Source organism: Borostomias antarcticus (genome assembly GCF_949987555.1).
Source record: "Borostomias antarcticus genome assembly, chromosome: 1".
NCBI classification, from domain to species: Eukaryota; Metazoa; Chordata; class Actinopteri; order Stomiiformes; family Stomiidae; genus Borostomias; species Borostomias antarcticus.
The window spans coordinates 33,498,029-33,514,494 of NC_140234.1; the positions used below are offsets into that span (position 1 = coordinate 33,498,029).

Consider the following 16,466-nt stretch of genomic DNA (forward strand, 5'->3'; position numbering starts at 1 on the left):
GGAAAAAGGTACTTCTGGCCGTATGGAAATGGCCATTTATGGGTGTACGCACACTCTCGCTGAGGGGAAAGGCGAGTTTGAGTAGAGGAACAGAATTGAATGAAAATAAGACGACCCTCCAGATCCACAGTGCATAGCGGTTCAGCTCTGATGGAGCCCCCAACTCCATTTAAAAGTACTTTTCAAGCCAGCAAACATTCTCACTACTCATTTCTGTCGTGTCATGGTAGGCTGGAGGAATCGACATCGCACCTAGAGTTAAGTGGCGGGAAAATCTTCCTTTTTCCTCGCATGCCGTGTGGCACGTCAGCTACGCCACAAAACAAACGAGTGCACGCTCAGCGTTTCACCGTAAAGCACAAGGTCGCAGCTCCAAAAGCCGCCTCTGCATTCCACATCATAACGAAGCGGTCGCCGACGTATTACGAGTGAAACGAGCTGTGATTTTCAGCCCGACTCGTGGACGCGTCCTCCGCCTGCCGCAGACGGACTCCTGGTGTCCGCCGCGTAGCGAGAGGCTGCTGCCGCCTCGTACCGAGCTCACTCCTCCAGAGCCGTTCTGATTTATACCCCCCACCCGCCCCCCCCCACACACACACACACACACACACACACGCTCGAGCTGTCTCCCGCCCTGAGAACGTTCTCCCACTGTCTACCTTGCACACATACAGCACAGTAGGCTACACACACACACGCGCGCAGACACGCACTTACAGACGATAGACACACTCGAGGGGAGACGCGTCCCGATTCGTCGTCGCCTCTGGCGAGCGTGTCACGGCGGCTGGGACGGTTCGATGTGGCGTGAAGCCGTGCGCTCCGAGAGAATGTTCCCAGGCGGTGGCGAGGAGAATTGAAGTTGGCGTTACCACTGAATTAAACCTTTTCAGCTCTGGCCGGGCTGAGCCCTGTGTGCAGTTTGACTGACAGGCCCTGGTACCTTCAACTGTGACCGGCTCAGAGCCTGAGGAATGGTGGGAGGTCTGTCTCTGCCCCCCCCCCTCCTCCCCCCACCCCCCCTCCGCAACCCATCTAATCCCGGTTTCAGCATGAACAGGCCACTGCGAGAGAGAGAGAGGGAGAGAGAGAGAGGGAGAGAAAGGGGGGGGGGGGGGGGTTGGCCCCGTTGGAGAAAATGGTGGCTGTTGTTTCCAGTTTAAACAATGAAATGGAATACGGAGGCGGGAGTGTGAGAGCAGGAAGCGCGGCTCAACCTGGAGAACACAGGGGTTCTGTGTCCATCTCTGCGGAGGAGACAGCGTGGTGCTTGTGTTCCGTCTGCACCCCCCCCCCCCCCCCCCCCGCCCCAAACCCCACCCCCCACAACGACCGCCACTGCCTTCTCACTGCGCCGCCGGGAAGCAAAAGAGTTATTAATCTGGGTCGCAGCACACTCATTCACTTAAGCCTGTTTTCCATAATCATGAAGACAAAAAAAAAAAAGACTACCGAGCTGCTATAGCAGCGCCACACGGTGGGTATTTCCACCTCCGATGGTGCGGCTCTGGAGCCGTGGCGGAGGCTCTCCATAACCGGGTCCGGCCCGCCGGCTCTCTGGTCGGAGTGACGGCGGCGTCGGAGCGGGTGCAGCTGGTGGTGATGTGACGTGACGGCCTGTCACTGCCCTGTCTGTGGCTCTCTGCTGGGTCACACACATACACAAATACACCCACACATACATATACACACACACACACGGTCTCTCTCCCCACACACACACACACACACACACACACACACACACACACGTCCCACATTCGAGATCACTGCTGCCCCGCTGTGCCTGACCAGTAAAACTAGCATTCTGCAACATTCACATCCTAGTTTTCCCGCCCTCCTATTTCACGGATCGAAACGTCAAAACTTCCTGTGGTGGATGAGGGTGAACGCACGCCTCCTCATCCCACACACACCTCTCCTCTGAGGTCCGGCTGTCTCCCAGGGGCGTCGCCGAGTACTCGCGCTGAACAGAAGACAAGTCCCGTCAAGCCCCAAGCGCTGTGCCGTCTTCCTGTCTGCCCCCGGCTTGTTGGATGTAGGCGGCCGAGGCTGAATTCACGGTGCTTTCAACCAGGTCCTCTTTGTTAGGGGAGGGGGGGGGTGCTCGCTGTCGGACCTGGCGAATCTCTCCGACGGGGCGCTGAGGTGTATAATGTGCCCTGTGTACTGTAGTGTAAACATAATGGACGTATTTCCCTTCAAAGGCAGTCTTATGATCTGTTCACATTTCCCAGACGTGGACACAAAGCTGCTTCTCTCTCTCTCTCTCTCTCTCTCTCTCTCTCCCCCCCTCCCTATATCCACCCCCTCCCCCACTGCCCCCCCCCCCGCCCCCTCCCCCTCCCCCCCGTCTTCCTGCTGCCGCCTGGCCCCCGAGGCCGGCCTCGGTCCGGTGCTACAGCGTGTGGAGCAGTGTGGGGGAGGGGAGGGGGGGGGGCAAACTGCTGATCCTCTAGAAGCAGTTCACCTCCGCGTCGAGCCGGAGAGTCCCGCCACACTCCGCCCGCCTAGAGGAACACGCCTCCACCGGCGGAACACAGCCGCCTTCCTGGCTCCCGCCCCCGGGACACATGCTCGGGATCCTAACGAGATCCTGTCCTGCTCAGTCCATCCCAGAGCCAAAGCCGCTCATGCTGGATCTATCAGCAGGACAAAGACTCCCAAGTGTCAAAGTTCCCTCCGTCTGCATGGTTTTGTGCTGAAGCAGGAGGTCACGAGACATGGTCTATCGCTGCGGTCAGACAGAGGGTGTGGCCTATTGCTGAGGTCACAGAGAGAGGGTGTGGCCTATCGCCGAGGTCAGAGAGAGGGTGTGGCCTATCGCTGAGGTCAGAGAGAGGGTGTGGCCTATCGCTGAGGTCAGAGGCTGTGTCCGAAATATCTGCTACCTGCTACCTGCTATATAGCAGGCAAGAAGTAGCATGCTACTTAGTACCTACTACTCCACGTAAACGATATAGCAGGCGAGAAAATGTAGCATGCTACTCGAGTCAGGTGACTGGAATGCGTGGGTTACGTCGTTACGTACGCGACCGCTCCACTGGCTGGCTAACTTAGCCGGTAACGTTGCGTTTCCATGGCTACAGGGCTCCTACTTAGCTACGACATTGTGAGTTCTCGAAATCTAATTTCTACCCCACATATATACACAAAACTGCATTTGTAGCTCTGTGTCGTTATAACTAAGATGTCTGACGGAAAAAATAATTTTTTCATCGACAAATTAAAGGTACCCCGAGGAGTTTATTTTTGGTTACGAAACAGTCTCATTTTAATGTGGGTGAGTCTACATTACCCACACTTGTTTATGTGTCCATTTTCGACAAATGTCGTTTCTTGTATGTACCTGTAGTTTATTTTTAGATTATTATTTCGTGGTTGGGTCGTCCAGAACTTCCTTGGAATGACGAAACGATTTACTGCAGTAGCCTACGCCGGCGACAAGACGAAGAATAATTTAAATATGACCGTTATATATTGTCAAAAGTAACGTTACTAGTAAGACCTATGTAATTACCTTGTCGGTGGCCATCGTTCCATCTTCAAAACACCCGACTCAGGTAGCTAAGGTTTACGACGCGCGGGGAGGCTCATGGGAAATGTGGTCTTTTTGGGCGGAAAACACTTCCGCTTCCCGAAACTCCTCGTAGGGCCTTTAAGTCAATACTTACATTTAAAAACTCCTTCGCTCTGCCCCGCCTGACAGTCACCGGTGTCGGCCATGACAGCTGTCCTGAAAATTGACAGTGACGTAGCATCCATAATAGCATGCTCTGAACTATGTTTTTTGCATTTTTTTTCGCCAATATAGCAGGCGAGGTAGCAGGCGAGAATAGCAGGCGAGAGGTAGCAGGCACAGTTTTGAAGTAGCATTCTTCTTCTCGCCTGCTATATAGCAGGTAGCAGGCATTTCGGACACGGCCAGACAGAGGGTGTGGCCTATCTCCGAGGTCAGAGAGAGGGTGTGGCCTATTGCCGAAGTCAGAGAGAGGGTGTGGCCTATCGCCGAGGTCAGAGAGAGGGTGTGGCCTATAACTGAGGACAGAGAGAGGGTGTGGCCTATCGCTGAGGTCAGAGATGCACAGTATCTTCTCCACCCGTGATCACGTCCCCCAAATCATTGAAAACGTTGAAAACGACGTTGCAAAAGGGCAAACTAGAATGGCGACACAAAAGGTTTACGATGTATCAGATGGGTTTGTGGGGATGCTGCCGCTCTAGAGAAAACCTGTGATTGGCCACACATCGATAGAAAGCTAGCTAGCTATCTCGCTAACATGGCGCAGTAATAATTCATATTACATGAATATACAGTACAGTGGCTCTTAACCAATCAGATTGCGAGGCCGGAACTACCAGTTTTATAATAGTTGATAGAAGGTACAACATATATTACGGTGCTATGATTAGCAAGTACATTTGTGGATTATACGCATGCATTGTCATAAAGCCCTCAGGTACAGCACAGCAAACCCATAGTTGGTTTCAAATCAAGCGATATAAATACCATTCGGTGCTACAGCCAGGATCAGTCAGTTTCCCTGTCGACGCCATGGAGTATCAGCTAGTTTGGGACTCTGGTTTGTGGTTTAATGACAACAAAGGCCCTGCATTTGAATTGCCATTAAAATAGAATGATTTACAGATTTAATAAGAGTCTGTTTGAATAGTTCTGTAGCAGATGCCGTCACATCTTCAGGCTGAACTGAATGAACCTCGAGTGCCCCTGTGATCCGATTGGTGTAGTCATTAAGTGATACTGTGATCTGATTGGTGTAGTCATTAAGTGATACTGTGATCCGATTGGTGTAGTCATTAAGTGATACTGTGATCTGATTGGTGTAGTCATTAAGTGATACTGTGATCTGATTGGTGTAGTCATTAAGTGATACTGTGATCCGATTAGTGTAGTCATTAAGTGATACTGTGATCTGATTGGTGTAGTCATTAAGTGATACTGTGATCTGATTGGTGTAGTGATTGTAGGTGATACTGTGATCTGAGTTGTGTATTATTGATGTATGTGATAACTGTGATGTGATTAGTGTAGTGATGTATGTTATACTGTGATCTGATCTATACTGTGTGTGTTTGGTCTTTAGGTCTGGTAGTGCTGGATTGTTTGTGTGTGTGTATGTGTGTTTGTGTGTGTGTGTGTGTGTGTGTGTGTGTGTGTGTGTGTGTGTGTGTGTGTGTGTGTGCGTGTGTGTGTGTGTGTTTGGTCTTTAGTTCTGGTGGTGCTGGGGTGTGTGTGTGTGTGTGTTTGGTCTTTAGTTCTGGTGGTGCTGGGGTGGGTGTGTGGTGTGTGTGTGTTTAGTCTTTAGTCTTTAGTTTCCTGTTCCTGTATCTGGTGAGAATGGGACCTGACATTCCTCCTGGCGGCGCTCTGCGACCTGCACAACCACATCAATATTATGTCTCCCTAGGAACACAACAGTGATATTTATTCATTTATTTAAGGCCTGTTTGTCTGTGTGGGATTCCAGGAGAAAAGTTGTGACTCTCCAGAGCAGATTACAGCATATCGGAGGGCTCTGGTGAATAGATTAAAGGATATTGAGCTGGATCATTTAGCTCAGCCACTCACTGATACACACAAACATAAACACATATATACTCTCTGTCTCTCGCTCTCTCACACGCGCACACACAAACATAACCACACACAGATATACACACACAAACAAACAAACACACATACTCTCTCGTTCTCTCTCTCTCACACACACACACACACACACACACACACACACACACACACACACTGTATAGAGTACAGACACAACCAAACACACGTGCACACACACACACACACACAGATACTGTACACACACACACGTTCTCTCTCTCTTACACACACGTACATACATATACACAAACACACAGTATATGTATATCTCTGTCACTCTGTCTCTCTCACACATACTGTATATACAGAATACAAATACATACAAACATATATCCTCACACACTCACTCTGTCTCTCTCTTTCTCTCTCACACATACACACACACAGATACTGTACACACACACAAACACACACACACACACACACACATTCTCTCTCTCTCACACACACATACATACATATGCACACACAAATACAAACATACAGTATATATCTCTGTCACTTTATGTCTCTCGCTCACACATACTGTATAGAATACAAATACATACAAACATATATCGTCACACACTCACTCTGTCTCTCTTTCTCTCTCTCTCTCTCTCTCTCTCTCACACACACACACACATGCATGCTCAGTACCCATATACAACATACACTAGGGGTAAGACCAAATATTGTGCTGCAAAATGTCACAAAATATAAAAACGTGACGATATGCATCGTCGAGATGAACTGTCTGGCAATTCCTTTATTTTTTATTTCTTATGTATGTTTGATTCTTGTGTATATAGAATTGTTTATTTATTATGATGACTATTATTATTAAATGTAATTATTATAGGACTGGCTGCAAATTAGCCACTATCACCTACTAACTCACACCCTAGTCTCCTAGTGTTCAAACAAAGCTCTGAAAAGGTCAGTGCTTGTTTTAGATCAAGTATGTCCAACATTACAAAATTGAACTATAGGTCAAACAACAGCATTGTTTTGCATTTTGTGTCTTTTGAATAAAGGACTCTTTTTCCAGTCATATTCATCATATATCACATCCCAATATCGTGTATCATATTGTGAGCTCAGAGTATCATTACACCCCTACAATACACACAACCTAGCACTTTTGGCTGTGCTGACAGGAGGCCCCTTTCCCTGGCCTAGTCTCTGTATATCTCTGTCATAAAGATGGTGTGTGGCACCAGGAGAGCCGGGACCCTGGCCCAGTCTCTGTGTGGTACCAGGAGGGCCCTGTTCCTGGCCCAGTCTCTGTGTGGTACCAGGAGGGCCGGGCCCCTGGCCCAGTCTCTGTGTGGTACCAGGAGGGCCCTGTTCCTGGCCCAGTCTCTGTGTGGTCCAAGGAGTGCCGGGCCCCTGGCGCAGTCTCTGTGTGGTACCAGGAGGGCCCTGACCCTGGCCCAGTCTCTGTGTGGTACCAGGAGGGCCCTGACCCTGGCCCAGTCTCTGTGTGGTACCAGGAGGGCCCTGTACCTGGCCCAGTCTCTGTGTGGTACCAGGAGGGCCCTGTACCTGGCCCAGTCTCTGTGTGGTACCAGGAGGGCCCTGACCCTGGCCCAGTCTCTGTGTGGTACCAGGAGGGCCCTGACCCTGGCCCAGTCTCTGTGTGGTACCAGGAGGGCCCTGTTCCTGGCCCAGTCTCTGCCCCTGCACCAGCTCACCCGGCCCCGTCCACAGAGTTCAGCATCAGCAGACGGCTCCTCTGGCTAGCGGCTCAGAGGCTGGGGGCCGGCCCTGTGGCTAGCGGCTCAGAGGCCCCCGTGGTCCTGTTGCTCACAGGAACTGACCGTTTCTGATGACGCCACCAAGGACGGCCCTCGCGGCCCCGGTGAGCGGCCATCTGTGTGACGATCAGGCGAACAGGAGCAGATGGGCCGGCTGCAGGGTCACCACGGGGTCAGCACGGGGTCACCACAGAGGGGTGAAGTTCACGGATAGCTGCCGTGAACAGGCCACAACCCGTTAAACGCTGGCGGCATGTCTCACACTCTGTATCTTTTTGCTCGGGTGAGTCCAGCTGTGTTGAGGGCATCATAGGTCCTGGTCGAATGGGTTTTGGTCTTTAGCGTTTATTGGAGTAGATCATAATAGGTTCAGGAGAACGTGTCGTCTTCCTTTCTCTAACACCTGCTGGTGTCACTTCTTTACTGATGATGTCTGGGAGGTGCAGTCGGTTCACTCACTCAGAGTAACTCCCCTCCGGTGGGAGGCTGCGCTCCATCAGGACCACGACCTCTCTCCACAAAAGCAGCTTCTTCCCGACTGATACCAGCCTCTTCAACAAGGCCTGTGTCCCCCTCTGACTCTCCTCCTCTGACTCTCTCCCTCTGACTCTCCCCCCCTCTGACTCTCCCCCCCTGACTCTCCTCCTCTGACTCTCCCCCCCTCTGACTCTCCCCCCTCTGACTCTCCTCCTCTGACTCTCTCCTCCTCTGACTTTCCCCCCTCTGACTCTCTCCCCTCTGACTCTCCCCCCTCTGACTCTCCCCCCTCTGACTCTCCTCCTCTGACTCTCCTCCTCTGACTCTCCCCCCTCTGACTCTCCTCCTCTGACTCTGCAGCGCTAGCCTACTTTCACATGACCTCTGATTGTATTGTGTGTAGGACCCCACTACACTTAGGCCTACAACACAAGGCACACATATTGTATATAAAACACTGTTCATACATTAACACAATGCATACTGTATTTAATACACATTGTACACCATTTTGTATTTGCCCTTTTCTCCTTGCATTACTATCAGGGGAGGCTCGTTCATCAGGGCGACGCACCATCAAAAGGAAAAGAGAGAGGGATTTTTTTTTCTATCCCATTCTACCGGTGTTAGCCAGTAGCTTCTAGTTTGTCCTGCTTCTGAATATCGTTGTCCAATCAGCATCAAGTCGTGTTCTGTGGAGAACCGCCCCTTTGGGACGATTTCAGTCTGGTTGAAAATCGTCCAGGTTGTTCTGACAGACTCATATGTCAAATCTTTTTTTCTTTTTTACTGTAGGTCCTGTAATGCATCTCCACGGGTTCCGGAGGTTCTTGCACTAATGTGTTTACGTCATACAGTACAATAACACAGATGGCGTCAAGCTAGAGTCACATTCAACATGGCCAGCGTTACGAGCAACTCAATTCAGTCATTCATTATTTGGCTTAAATGCTTAAATTATGTGTGTATGTCTTTTTTTAAATTACGGTCAGTGTGTAAAAAAAAGCAGTTGGGAAGAAGCTGCTACACACGATATCGCAGAAAACCTCCGGCAGACACTGCATGGACAACTACTGCTAGGCTATCATAGAGATGCATCCTCTCTCTGAAGATGAAAAAGCATGAAACATCGAAGAAGCATATGGTCACTTGCCTGGCAGTATGTAGCAGTAGGCTGTGTCAAATCAAATGAAATAGAAAGATAAAAGTAGCCTACACAACAAATACTCCCACTTCTAGTTGTAAATGGAATAAGTAGCCTAGCTTTATCCTTTGCACATTATCAGCCCCAGTGCCACTACACTTTATTCTGGATTTTCTGCACCTAAATAAAATGTATACCTATGTGATAACTAATTCAGATGATTGTGAGTTTATTTATTTTTCATTAACGCTAAAGTAGTTGCCTTTACATCCAAAGGTGTCTTTGAGGAAGACTGATAAATGGCAACCCATATTGTTGATGATTACTGTGGAATGTTCATATTTTTCATTCATGTTCATTGATTGTAGAGCCAAACACTATTAAAGACTGACAATAAACGAGCTGTCCACAAATACTGTAGCGTACATTAGGCTATGTAAACTAAGGAACAATCCTTGTCTTATATTGCCATCTGGTTACTGGTAGTAGGCTATTGCTACGTGAGGTGGCCAGAAAAAAACCATGCAATGTGTTCAAGGCAATGTGACAATGTCAAGCTACTGTAACTAATTTAGGTTAATTTACCCATTCAGCAGGTCACCTTAACCATCATCGATTCGCAACAATTGCCCCCCCTGAGAAATTTGACAAGAGGTTACTATATACTGTTTAGTGCTGCACCCAGCCTATTGCTGTCTATCTGTCAGTGTTATGCACCAATTGACCAGAACAAATTCCTAGTATGTGTAAAAACCTACTTGGCAATAAATCTGATTCGGATTCAGATTCTCATTCAAATGCACTTAGGTTAAGTCAAGTTAAGTGTGGATAAAAAGTGAATGACTGAAAAGCAAATGTGAAATGTGGAATACATCTGCTTCTGCGTGGTTCTCTGTGTGAATCCTCCGGTTCACCAGGACTTCCACGGGGCTCCGCTGCTTCTCAGCTCATTAAATGTTAATCAGGAAATCTATTTTCAGATCACTTATAGATCTGTCATGAGGATTTTGGAGGAGCGTCAGCATCGAGGCCACTGCTCACTGCTTCACCGTACAGCCAGGGAGCAATGATATGTGCACATTTTGATTTACCTTGTTCATTATTATAATAGTAGTTCATTTCTAGTTGTTGATAGCATCTCTGAGTCTACCCTCACCAACATGCTGTTAGAATGAGGACTGAAAGCGTAGCTGACATAATTCCAGCTGTGTGAGGCCTCTGTTGGTGCAGCAGTGAGGTTAGAACCTGTATTGTCCTGAGTCTGTATACTGTAGCAACCGGGGACAGGAACCTCCTCTCTGTAGCTGTCTCTGCTACAGATATACATTACTGTCCTCTCCTACTGTCCTCTCATCCGCTCTGTAGTGTAGCTGTCTCTGCTACAGATATACAGTCCTCTGCCACTGTTTTCCCTTTTTTTCCCTCCTCCTCCTCTCCTGCTGTTCTCTCCTCCTCTCCTGCTGTCCTCTCCTCTCCTCTGTCCTCTCCTTCTCCTCTCCTGCTGTTCTCTCCTCCTCTCCTGCTGTTCTCTCCTCCTCTCCTACTGTCCTCTTCTCCTCTCCTCTGTCCTCTCCTCCTCCTCTCCTGCTGTTCTCTCCTCCTCTCCTACTGTCCTCTTCTCCTCTCCTCTGTCCTCTCCTCCTCCTCTCCTGCTGTCCTCTTCTCCTCTCCTGCTGTCCTCTCCTCTGTCCTCTCCTTCTCCTCTCCTGCTGTTCTCTCCTCCTCTCTTGCTGTTCTCTCCTCCTCTCCTGCTGTCCTCTTCTCCTCTCCTGCTGTTCTCTCCTCCTCTCCTGCTGTTCTCTCCTCCTCTCCTACTGTTCTCTCCTCTCCTCTTCCTCTCCTTCTGTTCTCTCCTCTCCTCCTCCTCCTCTCCTACTGTCCTTTCCTCCTCTCCATTATTTATGTTGTGTTGGCAGCCTGGTAAAGTCACTGGCTCTCCAGACAGACAGACAGACAGAGCGCTGGAACGGGAGATGGTGTGCTTGAGCTCTGCACGCTGGGACGTCTGTCTGTCTGTCTGTCTGTCTGTCCTAATACGCATGCAGAGAAAACCAGATGTCCACTAATACGGAGGGTTGTATGTCCCTCCCCCGTGTGGATCAGGGTGGGGAGGGGGCCTGGCCCAGGACACAGAGACTAGGATGGACCACGTCCAGATGAAAATATCTGCATCTGTGAATGTTTCTTTAATAACAATTCATCCGATTCCAGACACTTCATAGTGACATCATTCTGACATGTTTATAGTCTTTGGGTGTTATTTATTTAACATCTGATAATCATATTGCCACAGTAGTTTGACAGTTTTCTGTGGTGTATCTGTCCTCTTGACAGTTCTAACTGCAGTAGCTACTGCTTGCAAGACATTTCAGCCAATGTGTTTCTCAAGTAAAATGGAGTTACTGTATGTTTTCAAATGGCTAGTGATAATCTTATCACCAGGGTAGCTGCACTGTCCAGTCACTCCTACAGTAGCTCCCGTGTACTGATCTGAGGTCACGAGGTGACCAGTAAAGTCATAATAAAGTTCAGCTCCACATCCAAGTGATTCAATTCAAAACGCTCTCTTCTAACATCCAGACAGAACAGCAGCCCTCAATGTGAGCGCTCTCCCTCCCTCCCTCCCTCCCTCCCTCCCTCCCTCCCTCCCTCTCTCTCCCTCCCTCCCTCCCTCCCTCCCTCCCTCCCTCCCTCTCTCTCTCTCTCTCCCTCGCTCCCTCTCTCCCTCCCTCCCTCTCTCTCTCTCTCCCTCCCTCCCTCCCCTCCCTACATGGTGCTTATTCCTACCACCGTCATCATCATGCTCCGTCTAATTCCACTCTATCTATTCAAACACACACTCACCACCAGCCCATTTGCTGGCCTTCTGGCGAAGGCGGGCCGGGTGAGTCACGGGTGTGTTTTGCGAGCTGATTAAAATGTGGGGATGTGTTTCGGCGCACATCTGAAGGGCAGGGCGGAGCGCGGAGCGGGAGCATGTGGACGGCGGCGGAGGAGAAGCACGCCACTGTCTCCCAGCCCCCCCAGGCCGGGGGGGTCTTCTTAATGCGATGTGTGCCGGCAACTGGAAATGACTCGGTTTGTTCCCACAGTGCGATCCGCACCGCCCCGAAACCCCCTTGGCTCAGATCGGTGTTGAATCTGACCACATGAAGCCCTCACCAGCGTCACGATAACTATGAGCAGATTATGAGTCATTTCTGTGCGAAGAGTGAAGACGATAGAACTGAACACAGCTTATTGGAAACGGCTGTTTAGTTCTTTGCAGGGAGTAGTAACTGACTGGTAAATTGTATAACAAAATCCAAATTGAACACAAAAAGGGTCCATGTTTACAGTATAAACATAAAGAGTAATGCGAGTGTTCCGATGCCCACTGTATCCTAGCGTGATAACATGTTGTGTGTATCTCATCCTCCTCTCCAGATTAGTGCCGTCCACGGCATCATTTGGGTCACTGCTCTGCGCTTATGAGACTAAATTAAGAAAGAGGGGGCGACATGGGGGGGGCAGGAGGAAGCAACAATCTTCACCAGCATGATAAGTGGAATCGCAAATACAAAGGAGAATTCTGCTATCTTTCCAGGAGCACAATAGAGGAAAATATAATTTATGCAAATGAGAGCTAGAGACAGATAAAGGCCTTTTTTTCTTCTCTCCATGGCCGTCGACTGGATCAGATTCCTAAAAATATCTGCTCAGCCACTCCAGGGCTTTCGGGCTGTTTTATCACAGCTGTTTTCCTAGAGCTATGCCTCACTGAGCCCGGTAGCAGCATGGTTAGTGTTAGTCTTATCCTCGAGGTTGGGGTAGGAAATGAATGCGACCAGACATGTTACTGAAGTGTTCTCGTCTTAGTAAGCATCGCTTTGAAACTGCATTGAATCCTCTAATGCATGTTCATGTTCAGCAATCATTGATGGTCCTCGCTACAGTAGCAGCCTACTTTAACAATAATGTGACCACTCTGTACATTATTAATTATAAATTAACAGTTTTAGCAAGTCTAGGATGTTCAAGTCACTAAAGTTTATAAGCTTTGGGGGGTTTTTTGGTGCAAAATTGGCTACATCTGCAGAGACATTTTGTGCGAGGAGTACATTTAGTTATAGGGGTGTTCTATCATCATAATTTTAATTGGTTGACAACATCAAAGACTTGATTGAAGTGCAATAATTATGTAGAGGGACTTGCTATCTTTCAGCGTTTCATCTCATTTTTCTCCAGGCCACACTGGAATAGGACCAGCTTTAGTTCTCCATGAGCTCTGGTCTTGATTTGAGAGCCAGAACACACGCCTACATCTCAGGCCAAAACTGTTATGAGTTTTTGTTTGGTAAGGGGTTAGTCACACTCCTGTTCAGACAGTACAAGGAAATAAAACATCCACGGTTTAAGCCGCAATCTAGAACGGGAACGTAGTCTGGGACGGATTTCTGACGAGAGCGTGTGTTTGTGTGTGTCAACAGCTCCAGGGGTCGCTGAGGAGGAAGATTGAGAGCCAGACCCCCGGGTACCCCTCCAAGCAGAACGGCCTCTCCTGCGGCCCCTCGGACTTCAAGCGCGTGCGCATGGAGGGCGGCGGCCTGGGCCATGGCGCGTGCGGCTTCATCCCGGGCCACGCCCCGTCCCTGCAGGGGGCCCGGCCGGGCGGTGGCGCCCTGCAGAGGAAGAGCTACATGATGCCCCACGGCGTCGGCTCCGACCTGTTCAACCTGACCCTGAAGGAGATGAAGAAGGAGCCGGTGGAGGTGCAGTCGTGTGGCCAGCCCTCCACCGACATGATGGTGTTCGACTTCAAGGACGAAGGCGGCGGCCAGATCGACCCCGACCTGCAGGACCTGTTCGACGAGCTCACCAAGTCCGTGCCATCGCTGAACGACCTGGAGCTGGAGAAGATGCTGAAGCAGGACGACGCCTTCGGGCTGGACCTGGGCCGGCCTAGCTCGGCGGGCACCGCCGCCGCCAACCTTTGCTCCCCGATGGACAAGCCCATCAAGACGGAGTACTCCCCGCCAGACTATGGCCCGACGCACGGGGGCTCGCCGCAGCTCCGCCCCGCCTCCGCCGGCCCCTCCTTCGCCATGGGCGGCTCCTCCCCCGTCACCCCGGCCCAGAAGGGGCGGGGCCTGGCCGGCTGGCCGGAGGTGTCCCACGCCGAGCAGCTGAAGCAGATGGCGGCGGCCAACCAGCAGCAGCCCGGCTCGCTGCTCCACCACCAGCCTGCGGGAGGAGCCGGCTGGGCGCCGGCCATGAGCGCCCACTCCTCCGGCGGCTCCTTCCCCCAGGACAAGCTGTCCAGCCAGGCCACCCCGCTGGGCCAGCAGAGGATCAGCCCCCAGGGCTCCGTCCTTCCTCCGCCGGGCGCCGGCCCGAGCAAGGGCGTCAGCAACTGCGTCTTCAGGCCCAACGGACACAACGGCTCCAGCCACATGGACATGAAGGTCCTCGGCAGCAAGCCCATACTCCACTTCAGTCCCAAGGTCCCCCTCTCCGCCGGCCAGCCGATGCCCGCCGCGACCGGACCGCCCAACAAGACGCCGCTGGCCCGGCAGCAGCAGCAGCCGTCCACCGTCACCCAGAACCAGACCCATTCGGCCCACCACTACCAGAACCCCCAGATGGCCATGTCTGGGTCCCCGTGTCTGCAGGTCAAGCCCCTGTCCCAGAGGGCCCCCGTCAGCCAGCACGGACCTGGGCTCCACTTCAAACTGGCCCCGCACCAAAGACAGGTAATGCATGTAGTAGATGTTTTTTTATGGGATACCTTATGATAAGCAGAAGCTTTAGTGAACGGTTACATCATTGGGAAACATTTGAGATAAATACCTACTATTTCAGTGGTTTAATATTGATTTTAATGAACTGGAGAAAGGCTCCTAAAAATATCAAGCTGCTATGGAGTTTCAAAACGATAAACAATAAGCCCTAGCAACCAAAACTAATACTGCTGACCATTGACCAACTTATGAGCGAAGTGTAGCCTACCTTTGTTGTGCAACTGCGAGTTGCAAAAGTAGTGATGATAAACCAGAGCGGTAGGTTACAGGACGGATAGAACAACTCAAAATTGACATTGGCCGGGTTTCCCGAACGAGTTAAGAAGCTTCTTAACTCCAAAGTACTTCTTAACTCCCATGCATAGGGTTGCTTAAGAAGGGTTCCTTAAGAAGGTTCTTTATCGGGAAACCCGGCCATGAAATGTTTCCATTTTTCTTGAGGAGAAATTAACCGCAATGTAACCAACAGACCGTTACACAATGGAACTAACGTTTTTACAGGCAGTAATAATTGCTGCAGTAATATTTCACATAGAACGGTAGAGAGGCTTTACCCATGGTATATCGTGAATATACAACAGCTCTTAACCAATCAGATTGCGAGGTCGGAACTGCCCATTGTATAAACTTTATACAACGGGCAGTTCCGACCTAGCTATATGATTGGTTAAGAGCTGTATATTGTAGGGGATCCCAACCTTTTTTGCACTGAGGACCAGTTTCATATAGCCAAATTTTCCGAGGCCCGGGGGGTAGCCTAAAACTTCTTCTTTTTTTTCTGAGCCTATAACGTTGTAGTCTAGTCGCTTTTTCATAAGTTTAAGTAGGCCTAACAACAGCACACTGATTTAAACACATTACATGCATATTATTTTGGTGTCAACACATATTAGCCTATTATTATTATTATTATTATTATTATTATTATACGCCTAATAATAAGTTTACGTAGGCCTAACAACACATTGATATAAACGTGTCTAGCTCAAGATCAACTTGGAAGTGCTCCTTTATTTGGAACTTCCGGGTCGGAAATTCAAAATCTGTAAATTGTTGTGGGCTTCACAGATAGTGGTTACTGGTGAAAAAAATGACCAACAGACTGAACGCAGTTCAATGTAATAAATGTAACCCCACCACCCCCCAATTTTTTTTTTTTTTTTTTAATTTAAGCTATAGGCCTACTTTCCGAGGCCCGGTAGCACCTGTGCCGAGGCCCCGTACCGGTCCGTGGCCCGGTGGTTGGGGACTAATGGATAAAGCACTGTTCCAGCAAAAACAGTACAATAGGCCTACATATTCATATACAATACACATTAACCTTAGGGGTTAATAGTAGCCTAGTGTAAGCTCTATTATTTTCAACTGTTAGCCTGTTAGTTTTCCGGAATAGTATTTTATTAAACGAATGAAATTGGCCCATATGCACTCTTCTCTGACATAAATGGGGTTGCAGACACTAGTGAATTGCTTGATCTTTTATAAGAGCGAGTTATATCACTTTGTGCTGTTCCGCTTATTCTCTGAACGCAGCACTGAGCGTGTGCACAGTGCACTTTGTCCCAGTGTTTAATTGGAGCCTCTCGGCACTGTGAAATCACCCAGCTCAGCCTCGTCTTTTCTGCTGATGACATGGTAACAGGATCCGCGGCTCGCCCGGAAAGCCTGTTCATCACTCAGCTCCGTTCACGACA

The 16,466-nt window shown here is 49.7% G+C and overlaps 1 protein-coding gene across 1 annotated transcript in view; it reads left to right on the forward strand.

The window, feature by feature from the left end:
- The window catches only part of maml2 (mastermind like transcriptional coactivator 2), a gene marked incomplete at both ends in the record, with an annotated part of 38,285 nt that overhangs the window by 15,323 nt on the left and 6,496 nt on the right, over nt 1–16,466 (forward strand). Inside the window, one exon of the mRNA XM_084461263.1 lies at nt 13,462–14,724. Within this exon, the coding sequence (XP_084317389.1) occupies nt 13,462–14,724 (1,263 nt within the window). The remainder of the gene's footprint in view (nt 1–13,461; nt 14,725–16,466) is intronic.